Here is a 13,144-nt window from a genome sequence, read left to right on the forward strand (position 1 = left end):
TAACACCTTTCATGTAATTTTTTTGAGTTTACTAAAATCTTCATCTTTTGACATAGTTTCCAGTATGTTAGTCTCCCTATTTATATCTACTCTGCTCTTGTGAGACCCCACCTGGAGTGCTGTGTCCAGCTCTGGGGCCACCAACATAAGAAGGACAAGGAGCTGTTGGAGTGAGTCCAGAGAAGGGCCACGAAGCTGATCCGAGGGCTGGAGTACCTCTTCTATGAGGACAGGCTGAGAGAGTTGGGGTTGTGCAGCCTAGAGAACAGAAGGCTCTGGGCAGAGCTTGTAGCAGCCTTCCAGTACCTGAAGGGGACCTACAGGAAAGCTGGGGAGGGACTGTTTACAAGGGCATGTAGGGATAGGACAAGGGGTGGTGGATTTTAGCTGAAGGAGTGTAAATTCAGATTAGATGTTAGAAAGAAATTTTTTACTGTGAGGGTGATGAAGCGCTGGAACAGGTTGCCCAGAGAAGTTGTAGATGCCCCATCCCTGGAAGTGTTCAAGGCCAGGTTGGATGGGGCTTTGGGCAACGTGGCCTAGTGGAGGGTGTCCCTGCCCATGGCAGGGGGGTTGGAACTAGATGATCTTTGAGGTCCCTTCCAACCCAAACCATTCTATTGTATTTCCTTCCAAAGAGCTGATGAAGTTTGTCATTTGTTATCTAAACTTCTGTCATCATTCTTCAAACAGCTCTTCTGTACTGGTGGGGACCGTATCTCAGTCTCTGCCTTTTAGCTGTTTTCTCCTTCATTTGTAGCAAAACTGTTACCAGTTCATTCCAAGTTTTTGGGTTGTCTGTTCTCTTTATAGTGCTGACTACTGTGCAGTACTACAACAGATATATTTATCTGCACTGGGGATTATCAGTAAGGGTGTCCCAAAGCATTATTCCTCAAATAACCCAATTCCTACTTTTGTGCCCAATGACAAAATGCATGGCTTTCCTATGCATTTTTATTTACTTTTATCCTCACCTGAGTAACACTTGATGTTGTGGTGCACCATGCCAGCTTTGATGGCACTACATTTTTGCAGCGAGCTTTATTTTCCATGTTTTTGAGGAAGTGGACCCTGGGAACCATGTAAGAAACCTATATTTTTGGCACATGCTAGCCTCTGAGTAAGTTGATTTTATAGAGATTCAGCATAGCTGATTTGGGTCTGTTTTATTCTATACCAGACAAGTTTTCCAAAGCATGGTAACTTATGAGTTTCTTTCTCTGAGTAACACTCTTGATGATGTGTATTATACACAACTGTCATACCTCAGTTTTATATTTTGGCAGCAGAAAATGAATGTACTTCTCATAAGTAGAAGATGATCTCTTATCTTTGGTGTAGCTTTAAGAGATTTCCTGGTGTCTTGAAGCATGACCAAACTGCAAAAGGGGAAGAGGTTAGAAGTCAGAAAAATGTGGAATCTTCAGACTGGGAGAAAACAGGCTTTTAAACTGCTGTTTAAGAACAGCTGGAGATCATGAACTCTGCATAGAAGCCCTAGCATATGTGATGCGCATGCATGAAAGATGGCTCTCTGCAAGGTACACAGCATGAGGTCCTGGGAATTAATCATTTCAGCACAGCATCAAATAAGCATACTACTGTGTGGAGCGCTAGTCTCTTAGAAGCAAGGCTGGCCTGCGTGTAAAGGGCAAGCGGGTAGTGGAATGCCTTGTTGATGGACCTGTGTGGTGTGAAGGACCAGCAGGCTTAGCTCAGCCTCAGTGGTGGCCCTGACACGTACCTGTGTGGTTCTGCATGCATTTTTGTGCCAGGTATCTCAGCACTCTGGCTTCCTGCAGCTATGGCACTGCACTTACTGCTTCTGGCACCACAGCAACATTCTCTCTGCTCAGAGCTGTGCCTGAAGGGAAAAAAACAACAGTAACTTAAAGCCCTGTGGAGTGTAGTTGAGGAACTGCTTGCATTTCACAGGAGATCATCTGTCTTACATCAGTTGTCACCAGGGTATTAGTCTGTCATTAGCAATAAAAGAGAAGTTTATATGGCTTTATCAAATGGTAAATCCTGTTTTGTAAAGTGAGTCTTTTTGTGTTTTACCTCCATTGTAGCATAAAAATCTGAAGAAATAATAGTACTGACCTTAATGACAGAGCATTTATTTTTATGTGAACTATCTGGCAAATGTAATGTTTGCAAACAGTAGCTTTCCAGGAAAATAGATTTTATAAATCAACAAATTAAGTAGGAATAAGATAACCTGGTACAGAGCTATAGTTTGATCTTCAAGTTATGAGTTAATTTTCTCTTCTATGTGTTTAGATTCCATCTTTGAGAAATTAATATTGACATAACCTTCTTGAAATTCCAGTTTCACCTTTACAAGGTGGTGTATGTAATATTAAAAAGATGTACAAAGTTCATATTCCAGCTCTTAATTGAGGTAGTAGCACTGAAACAATATTGAGAAACCACTAGATAAAATTTGACAAGCTATACTGTATTCTCAGTCAGGTGTTAGTAACTTCAAGAGACTTTATTTTTCTTAGGACAGCAGTTCCTGAACTAGCGGTTGCAACCACAGACAGGGTTATGACGTTTAAAAGAGAGGTGACAAGTTCAACAGACTTTGAGGTACAGCGGTAAAGATACTCTATTGGGTTAGTGACAAAAAGATTTGAGGATTGCAGAGTTGCAAAACAAACAAAATGTAGGTAAAAGGTTTCTGAATAATGCAGTAAGTTCTTATTCTTTAACATATGTTTCAAATACAGAAACAATCTGCAGTTAATTTTTTTATTTTTATTTTTTAAAGGACAGTGAAGCTGATCTTCTTCAACAAAACAGAAGATGACATACTTTGGAGAAACCAACTGGAGCAATTAGCTCTTAAAGATGAAAGGTATTTAAAAGTCTTAGGGAGAACAATTTATACAATCCCAGTGTATGGAAGAACAAGTCTTGGGGCTTAGACTAACTGTACAGCTTTGGCACAGAGACAGATCCTGATCCTGGAAACTCTTAGCTAAGAATTTAATGAGACCTAGGGAGTGGAAGGAGGTGTGTTTATATTGGTCACAGATGCATAGCACTGGGCTATGTCATTATGTTCTGTAGGTCCCATAGGAAGCCAGGGATTTGATTTGACTGATAGATGTGTGTTGGAGATGATATGTTAGGTGAGGTGATTGTTAAGACTGTCTGAGAAGCTATTGGAAGGCAAAAAAAAATCACCTTAGCAATAGAAAATACAGATGTGCAAGGAGAAGTGCAGAAGTGATAGGCCAGGACAGTGTACCGTGGGAGTAACATTCTCAATTTAGAGAGAAGCCTTGAAAAGTCTCTTTGGTGTCACTTAGTTGAGAAATGTATCTAGAAATTCATCTAGAAATTCAAAGTTTAGATTAGGTCCGTTACTTTTGATTTTACTTCCTGCCTAATTGTTGCATTTTTTTCCTCAGTTACAATGTAATTATGGATTAAAATGCACTAGTGCACCTGTAACATCAACTTAGTTTAGCAGGCCATAGTTCTGTCAGGAGATATAGGAACATCAGGTTGCCTTCTAATTTCAGTACCTTCGCTTTTGTCACTAGATAAATTGTCATTTCCTATATTCGACATGATAGAAGTACGTTTTGGTTATGCTTACTTAGTTGAAATTGTATGAACAAATTAATTTCACTTGTTCTTCACAACATTGAAGTGAAAAAATCAATATTGTTTCGTAACCTGGAGATGTCTGGCATGTTCCAAGCTTCATAGTCTAGACATTGTGTAAACTTACAGTGAAAACCCTTTCTCCCTTTCACAAGGAGCCTCAGACACGCCAGAGTGTGGTTTTTTTACTCAGTACCTACACTTAGTGGGGTTTTTAAAACAGTTACAGTATTTTCTTATTCATGAAATTGTACTGACATTTTCACAAGTTTAGCTAAGCATTCTTATTTCATTACTTGTGTATTGAGCTCTGCCAACATTTGTGTAAGTGAATAACGGAACAATAAAATCTTCATGCTTCAGTGTCTAATGGTTACCAGTTGTTTTGCTTTGTAAGGTGAAATACACAGCTAAAACTTTTAAGATTGAAAGATTGGGTTAAATCATTAAATACACAATACTGGACGTGATTTGATTGACTTGATTGGTAGGAACAACTAAATGCCTGTGAGATCTGATTCTGTGCAGTGAGAGCTGAACAGAACAAGAAAGTAATCACAGGAAACATCAGTGTCTTGGTCAGTAGCATTTTGCGTAGCAGATTTCTAATTGGAGGCAATATTTCTGAAATAAATTTCTGCTTACCAGGTTTGAGGTTCAATTTGTTCTTTCACAACCAACAAAGGACTGGGCGGGTAAACAGGGGAAGATTTCTTCATCTCTTCTCTCTGAGTTTGTGAAAAGAAGCAGAAAAGAATCCAAAGTGCTTATCTGCATCTGTGGTCCAACACCTTTTACAGAACAAGGAGTACAGTGAGTATTTTAAATGATGAACTACAGAATGAGGAATTTCTGTAAAATTTGATCAACTAACCAGCTATAGTGTGTCTGACTTGGTAGTCTTTCAAAGAAGGCCTTATGTTTTCTGCTTTGCAAGAAAACATTTTAAATAAATTTAAAAAAAAACAACAAACACCTGGCATCATGCTTTAGGAGTATATATAGTGTGTAGATAAGTAAATATCAACAATATGTAAATTTCGTGAGCTCTGCTAAGTTGTCCGAAACTTTCTAAGAGCATCTCTTTAATAGTGACCTTTTTCCCCCAAAGTTTTAAATGCTGCTTTTAATTTGAGGTGCATAGAAAAGTTGCTATTACAGGAAATAAGCTTTCTGTGTTGGTGTTAGCTTGACAAATTAAGTTATTAAAAATAAAATTCAAAGCAGTTCTATCACAAACACTTCTCTCTTTTTAATTTTTTAATTAATGCATTTATTTACATCTGTACCCAATACTTTCCGTATTTTATATGCCATGTATTTAAAGATAAAAGACCCTCTAACGTTTTCTTGCCCAGCTTCAAAATATTCAACCAATATGGACATCACTTGCATTTCTGCAGCCCTACTGAATTCAGGTGCATGGATCTAATGGAGAGTGGAATTGGCTGATAATTATGCTACCTCTTGAGAAATCTGAGATAATTCAAATGATACCTGTGTTTATTTTTAGAAATTTTTTCAGTAACCTAAAAGATCATGTAGTGCATATGAGCTCCTGGGCATGAATTGTTTTTCTAAATGTATTTGCAAAGGTAAACTTCATTGTGTATGTCTGAATAAAAACAAGATAGTGGTGCTGAAGTTGTGCTTCAGGTGTATCTGTGGTAAGTTTTGGATGCCAAATATTAATATTACCAACTTGATTTCTGCCTTGCAGATATCTGAAGGATCTTGGATACTCCCAAGAAGAGATACATGCTTTTACTGCATAAACACATAGGAGGATATCAATGTTTGTTTGTATAATTCAATCTTATTTATTTACCTTCATGAATTTAAGTGAGAGAGAAGCAATTTTGTAAGACTTGAAATTTCACTCTTGGTACCAAACCGTTTCTTGGAAGAAATATCTTTGAAAAAATTTTATACTGTGTTTTACCTTTTTTTTGTAAATATTTTTGCTAATACTTAAGTCGTCCAGGGTGTTAATTTATTGTAGAGACAAGCAAAAATGTATAGTATACATTATGTAACATATTTCGTGTTGTTAGTTCATGAGAATTCTTAAATTTATGACAAGCACTGATTTAGGTTTTGACTTGAAAAGTTTATTATTTCTTACTGTAAAAAGTCTTAAGAGCAATACTGTCTGAAATTAAATATTGCACTGTAACTCAGGTAACCGGTCATTGAAAAATGTTCTTTTTCATCTGGTATCTCTGCCTGGTGATCCAGATACATTTTTGGCTTTGTAAACAAAGAATAGAAGTACCTTTGGTAAAATATAAAAATGTTTGTCAAATAATAAAAAATAATAATTTTACAGTACTTTATGCATTTTTGTGAATGTTTTTTGTATTTTCAGTTTGACTGTTGTACAGAAATGTTTGCACAAGCTTAGGGCACCTGTTGAGAACTCAGAACAGAGGCAGAGTGTCTTGGTCTCCTACAAAACTTTCTGTGTGACCTTGCTGGTATCAGGCATCCCTTGTCATGAGCCATTCTGAGGCTAAAAACATGACACCTTCTGGCCTGCAGATCCCAAGGTAAGGACCACAGAAGTACCTAAAAATATTTGACAGATTGCAGTAGTATTAAATCAGTTTATTTTGAATCAGTGGGTTTGCTTTTTTTTTACTCCATTACTAAAAGTATGTTATCATGAGGCAGTAATCTGCTAACAGTAGTTTGGAGAAAAAAGCAGCAAAGCAGCTACCCCCCTTCTAGATGTTGTCCGTAATATCTGTAGGCATTGTTTCCTGTGACATCTAGTACTGTTTGCATCTTCCTCTTGTGTTGGATGGGTATTTCTTCCTCCTAAGAAGCCAGACTTGATGTTAATACTGCAGCAGTCATGAAAAATGTTTTAATAATACCCTTTAAAAAGGTTAAATTGCTATCTGACAGTGACTGGCTATGCTAAACTAAGTTGTCATCTCTTATGTGCCCTCTCATTTATTAGACTCGAAGTTAGAAAAGGCTCTGGTTGTCAGTCATTGCCCATAGGTCACAAGTTATTTCAGAAGAGACAGTGGTAGTGTCATCATTTTGTCATCGAGAAGGATCTAAATGTTTTCAGATCTAATCTTGCAATGGATTATTTGTGGAGATTTGTACTGCAAAGCTCTGAACAGGTTTCTGTTCTGCTGAACAGAAACATCAGTGCTATGCTGGAAAAACAAAACACTCGTTGAATTTTATCATTTTTTTCTGTCACAAACAAAGATTACTGTGGTGACTTAAATTACATTTTGGTGTTAATGACTAAACCTTACGTCTTCCATAGGATATTGAGGAATATCTCATGTTCCTGTCACCCAAGATCTGATGGGATGGTCTCCTGTGTGAAAGAATTTCATTAATTGCCTCCCTCGCAGGCTTTTTGGTTTTATAGGTTACTTTGCCCTTTGTGCTTTGATCGTCCTTATCTGTCTTTATCCTGAAAGATAAAAGAAGGTGTTTTGGAAAGTAGCTGTTGTCACGCAGTACATAAATGACTTTATCCTTTGCCTTAGGACATAGACCGTATTTGTCAATGGATGATGACTCTTTCATGCTTTCCAGCTTTCATGCAGTCCAGGTGGTGATCTGAGATGTGGAACTACTTCAGAGTAGGTCTAGAAGCTTGCGCAGTTAGTGTGCATCCCCTTTGGTTTTGGAAAAATGTTTCCAGTCTAGTGTACTAGTGCTCATTGCTGTTCTCAGTTGCAGCTTGAAGTTGTGCTCTTGGAGACTTTAGGACTATCACCCTGAAGCAAGGAAGACCATGATGCGATTGGTTGTGTTCAGTGTCATAAGGCATGTGCATCTTAAATAACTTAAATGTGAAGCAAGGAAAGCAACCAAATCGGTAGCTGCCCTGGCAAGTCCAGCAAGGCGTTGAGTGCAGAGGTAGTCAGCTGTGATGATTCCTCCAGGTCAGACCTTCATGGGATTGGAGTAAACTTCCTTGATCTTGGGCTGAGTCTGTCCACAGGGAAAAGAGGAGTCTGTTTCCAGGGCTTGTGACCCTGTATTTTGCCTGGAAATAATAATACTCAATCAAAACTGAGTAATATTGAGACGCTGGTGTTACTGATGAGGAGCAAAAGGAGTCTGTGCCATGCAAAAGAGACATCCTTGGGAGTTTCAATGTGCAAATGCGTTACTTTTGAAAACTTTTGAATGGTTACTGTGGTGTGTTGAGTTTGCATGGCAAGGTTTTGGTAGAGGGGGTGGGGGGGGCAACAGGGGTGGCTTCTGTGAGAAGCTGCTAGAAGCTTCCCCTGTGTCTGACAGAGCCAATGCCAGCCGGCTACAAGATGGACCCGCCGCTGGCCAAGGCCAAGCCAATCAGCACCTCTGTGATAACATATTTAAGAAGGAAAAAAACAGGGAGCGCTTTTGCAGCTGGAGAGAGGAGTGAGAAGATGTAAGAAACTCTGCAGACACCCAGGTCAGTGCAGAAGGAGGGGGAGGAGGTGCTCCAGGTGCCGGAGCAGAGATCCCCCTGCAGCCCGTGGTGAAGACTATGGTGAAGCAGGCTGTCCCCCTGCAGCCCATGGAGGAAGGATGAGGGGTTGTAGAGATTCCACCTGCAGCCCATGGAGGACCCCATGCCAGAGCAGGTGGAGGCACCTGAAGGAGGCCGTGGCCCATGGGAAGCCCACACTGGAGCAAGCTCCTGGCAGGACCTGTGGCCCCATGGAGAGAGGAGCCCACGCCAGAGCAGGTTTGCTGGCAGGACTTGTGACCCTGTGGGGGACCCAACGCTGGAGCAGTTTGGTCCTGAAGGTCTGCACCTCATGGAAGAGGTCCACACTGGAGCAGTTCACGAAGGACTGTAGCCCGTGGGAGAGACTCATGTTGGAGCAGTTCGTGAAGGACTGCCTTCCATGAGAGGGACCCCATGCTGGAGCAGGGGAAGGATGAGAGGAGTCCTCCCCCTGAGGATGAAGAAGTGGCAGAGACACCGTGTGATGAACTGACCGTAACCCCCACTCCCCGTCCCCCTGTGCCACTGAGGGGGGCGGAGGTTGAAGCTGGGAGTGAAGTTGAGCCCGGGAAGATGGGAGGGGTGGGGGGAGGTGTTTTTAAGATTTGGTTTTATTTCTCATTCCTCTACTCTGTTTTGCTTAGTAATAAATAAGAAGAATTCCCTCTCTAAGTTCGGTCTGTTTTGCTCGTGACGATAATTAGTGAGTGATCTCTGCCTGTCCTTATCTCGACCCACAAGCTTTTCGTTGTACTTTTTCTCCCCTGTCTAGAGAAGGAGGGGAGTGATAGAGCGGCTCTGGTGGGCACCTGGCCCCAAGCCAGGGTCAACCCACCACATGTGGGTAGTTAGTTTCTGATCCATTCATTGTCAGGCACTATCAAGCACAATTCAAAAGTGTTTCCGTTCATAATAAAACCGGAATATCTAAATCTGGTCTAGTAAAGGGGAAAGTCTGGAGATTCCTACATGGTATCATCTGTGAATCAACATCAAGTTATCATTTGGACCAGTATGTGATGGGGATCCCATTGCACTGGGGGGAGAAAAAGACTGATGATCCTAAAGGTGCAACATTTGATGATCTTAAGGGCCTTTTCAAACCTAAACGATTCTATGTTGGGCATTAAGTAGTGAGTGAGTGTTTCTGCTTTCTTTTGAGATGACTGAATAGACTTGTCAAATTGTCTGGTTTAAGTAACACAGAACTAGGATTCTTATGCAGAGCTTCATACTTTGATATTTTGACTGTCACAAATTATAATCAATTAGTGCAGGTAACTTAATATAGTCTCTTTTGTTGTTGTTGTTGAAGTGGAGTTTTTTAATGGATCTGTACTGCAACTGTGTTGTAGTTCTACTTCCCAAAAAGTGGCTCGGGTTACCTGGCAACTTCTGGTGGTTACATTCTATGGTTGGTTGGTACAAAGAGATCAATGCTTAAATATCTTCTGGAAGTTAAGAAAATACATATATACGTATGCACATCTGCAGTATTTCTGTTTCCCTAGCTAGATTGGCAGCCTGTGATTGACTTTAGGAATTTGCACATCTCTGGGAATACAACATGTTAATTTCCCAAAATGTGGGAGTTTTGTTTCTCCCATACTGGTACATCTTTCAATCCTTTAGCAGTAGTTCACTCACTTGCGTTGTTGAAATTGAATGGATCTTCCCATAAGCTTTCAGGTGGTTAAAATGACTTTGTACAGTCAGTTTGTGCTCAGCAAAATGATTTACTACCCAGCTTCTCTGGAAGCTGGCCGGCAGATTTAGAGTTACTGGATGGGAAGGGAAGAGAGGGAATAGGCTCTCATGTGCTGTGCAGGGATTGACCAAAAGAGCTGTTTTCCTAGGAAATAAGACTAAAAATGGAAGATGACATCAGAAGAATATTCTCCTATTCCCGCTTTTTATCAATTTCCTGGTTAATGTCGGATAAACACTCTCTTGAATTAACACTCTGGGCCATCTCTGGATGGTATTTCACCAAGCAACAAACCCTTTTGAGTTTTGAAACATTTATCAGAAGGCACTGGCTTAATTACTCTGTTGTCAGGCTCAAAGAGGGAGCTTGCGTGGCAAATAATTTATGGGGGGAAAAGGGACATCTGCAGTCTCCCCAGCTCTTTGTTTGGAACATATTCTTGGATAAACTCTTCATGTAATTCTTGTTACATTTACAGCTGTAGATACATATTTTGTGTAATTAGAACAGTAGCTTGAAGTAAATACTTTACTACAATAATAGTCTGCCGAGAGACTAATCATAAAATATTTAAGTGTTTGTCCACACAAGAAACATGAAAAATACAATCGTTAATATACAATATACAGTGTTTATATTGCATTTTGTTGTTGAAGACATACAAATTGAAATCCCAGTTATAAATTACAATTCATTAGTAAGACTGCTTTATAGCTAGCTGCTGCATGCTGCTGATAATGAAAAAGGATGATAAATTAAAACAATTATTTGCCAGTTCTATTTTTAAAAACTCAACTTCTTGAGTTTTGTTGCCTTTAATAAATGTGAGGAAGACCATTGCTTATAGGAACAGCTTGCAAATATATCAGTTCTAGTTCTGGAATGCTTACATGTTCCAAGACTGATTAAAACAAGGTCAGAGGAGCCAATATGAGGTGGTGTTAGTTGATCATTTCTCTGCTGCTGCTCAGGGAGATGTTTGTGGTGGTCATTGAGAGAACTGTTTGTAGAATAGTATCCTCAATAAAACCACACAGTAAATGTAAGGAATCTGAAGAATGCAATCATTCAGTAGGTCTTTGTTAACAAAAAAAAACCACCAAAAAAATTCTAATGTTTTGTTTACACAGTGTTTATTATTTCAGTGCATCGGTTGTTCTGACTCTTCTGAAGGAGATTCATTACTCAGTAAGGTGGAACAGTTTTCTCTGTTGTCTCCTCCCATCCATTTTTTTCTGAGCAAAATTGATTTTAGGGACAAGTGACAGAAACCTCCATGTAGGTGTATCTTTTATCATGCTAGCCCTTAGCTGCTTTTCTGCTTTTCTAGAAAAATTCCTGCATTACAAAACTGTGCAACAGCCACCTTATTTTAAAAGATGGTCACAGATTTTATGCTTCAGTGACCTCAACATCAGTGGCTCACTCTACATGCAGTTGAAATAAACAGTTTCTTTTCCTCCCTCGCAAGAAGGTATACTATCAATATCTTGGAAATACATCTTCTGCCTTTTACCTCAGACTGTTGCATTGTGCTTTTGCAGTTTTAAAAACCAACCAAACTGAAACATAAACTCACCACACAGGTTTGTGGAAGTCACACTATAAAATCTGCACATTAAGTCACAATTTGGGAATTTTCAGAAACAAACTTATTTTTTTAATGAACTATTTCATAAAATTCTTTTGTAGAAGACCGATGCATTTCTCCCCCTCTCATTGTTCTCTTGCAGATAGGTCTGTAAAGCAGCTCTTTTGAGCTGTGTGGTTTGGAAAAAGGAGAATAGTCCCCAAATGTTTCGATTCCACGTACAGTCTTCATTGCTCTGACCTTGTCAACGATGATATCCCTATGGTGATTCCTTCTAGACCACTTCAGGAGGACCTGGTATTCTGCATGGTATTCTACACTTCCAATTGGGGAAATACCTATTTCAGCATTGTTTTGCAACAATTAAATCCAGATCACGTCCAAGTGTGTAGTTGAGAGCAGTCATAAGTTTTGACATCTGTGATGGAGTGAAGCAGAGGGACATTCATTTCCAAGTTCGGAAGTGGACATTCTGGTGAGATGAGCAGAGTTGCTTGTTTCTCCCAAGACAGGCTCTCAAGACTTTGAGGCACTTTGAGGATTTAAGATGTAATTTAGGATGAATTGACATACTTCTAAAAGCCTCTGATTTCCTTTGAAGTTCTGAATGGATCTGTTATTACTCATAACTTGCTTTGCACAAGTAGCTTAGCAACAAATGGCCATTTGACATTATTTCAACTTTCTGATCTAGATATGATATTATTTGTTAAAAGTGGCTGAAGTGTAACTTTAAATTTTACTTTTATTGTTCTAATACTTGAAAGACTTGTTGCAGATAATAAATTTTATAATAAATTCCTAAAGTGGTGGACATCAGGCTAAACATCTAAAATCAAGGCGAATTTATGTTAACAAGTAAAATGGTTTTTTGAAGGCAGTGATGCTCATGGTCTGCCTGCTTGCATCAGGTAGCATCACAGCCTTATGTAGCTGTTAAAATGGAGCTGCTGACAGTCTGGTTTTCTCTTGCAATTAACCTTTACTGCTGGTGATGTGATCAAACTGGCACATTCCTGCAACTGTTGTGCATTCCTGTGTGAGCTGCTGTCTATAAGGCATATTGCAAAGCAGGTTCCATAACTTATAAAACATACCAGAGAAATAAAGTACTTCACATCTCCAGATGGATGCTTCCACTACTGTTCTTGAACAGGATTCTGCAGAAACCTTGGCTGGAAGAGCCTGCTGGAGAGGTGGTGCAGTCTCTGCCCCTGGGGGCTTTCCAGAACTGACTGGCTACAGCCCTGAGCAGCCTGGTCTGGACTAGAGACTTCCTGAGGTTGCTTCACACCCAAATTATCCTTTGATTCTATGAATGTGTGTGGAAACTTACTTTTTTGTGGTAACAACTCCTGTTAATCCATAGTTCAGTTTCATGCAGATTCTGTTCTTGAAGAGCATAACCTGCCTATCACCTTCTGAAGACCACATACCTTCTCTGTTCATCATGATTTTTCACCGGTGTATTCACTTAACCTGTTGTTTTGCAGCAAGGATGACAGCAGCTGTAGCTGATTCCTTTCCTTGAAGCATATAGCAGTTGGAGCGTTGTAGCCGTATGTGTGGTTTTGTAAATAAGTAACAAACAATTTTGCCTACAGTATTGGATTACTGGATAAAATTTGGATATTTGAGTATCCAGCAGTTTTTTCCACACCATGCTTTTACTTATGGTATGGTAGCTAGTCTACTTAGGAAAAATAATATTCATAAAAAGGAGGAATTCTTATGACTTAGAGCT

The 13,144-nt window shown here is 39.6% G+C and overlaps 1 protein-coding gene across 4 annotated transcripts in view; it reads left to right on the forward strand.

Annotated features, from left to right (window-relative positions):
* Positions 1-5,955, forward strand: part of CYB5R4 (cytochrome b5 reductase 4) — a 43,927-nt gene extending 37,972 nt beyond the window's left edge. The window contains exons 14-16 of one of the 4 annotated variants that reach the window (XM_075747613.1): positions 2,780-2,866; positions 4,273-4,437; positions 5,345-5,955. In XM_075747613.1, coding sequence (XP_075603728.1) covers positions 2,780-2,866; positions 4,273-4,437; positions 5,345-5,399 — 307 coding nt within the window. In that variant the 3' untranslated portion in view covers positions 5,400-5,955. Of the gene's footprint in view, positions 1-1,344; positions 2,151-2,513; positions 2,675-2,779; positions 2,867-4,272; positions 4,438-5,344 lie in introns of those variants that run through there. The other 3 variants (XR_012834457.1, XR_012834456.1, XM_075747614.1) reach the window with 3 other exon arrangements.
* The last annotated feature ends 7,189 nt before the right edge of the window (positions 5,956-13,144 follow it).

The sequence above is a fragment of the Balearica regulorum genome, chromosome 3, assembly GCF_011004875.1.
Source record: "Balearica regulorum gibbericeps isolate bBalReg1 chromosome 3, bBalReg1.pri, whole genome shotgun sequence".
Taxonomy (NCBI): Eukaryota; Metazoa; Chordata; class Aves; order Gruiformes; family Gruidae; genus Balearica; species Balearica regulorum.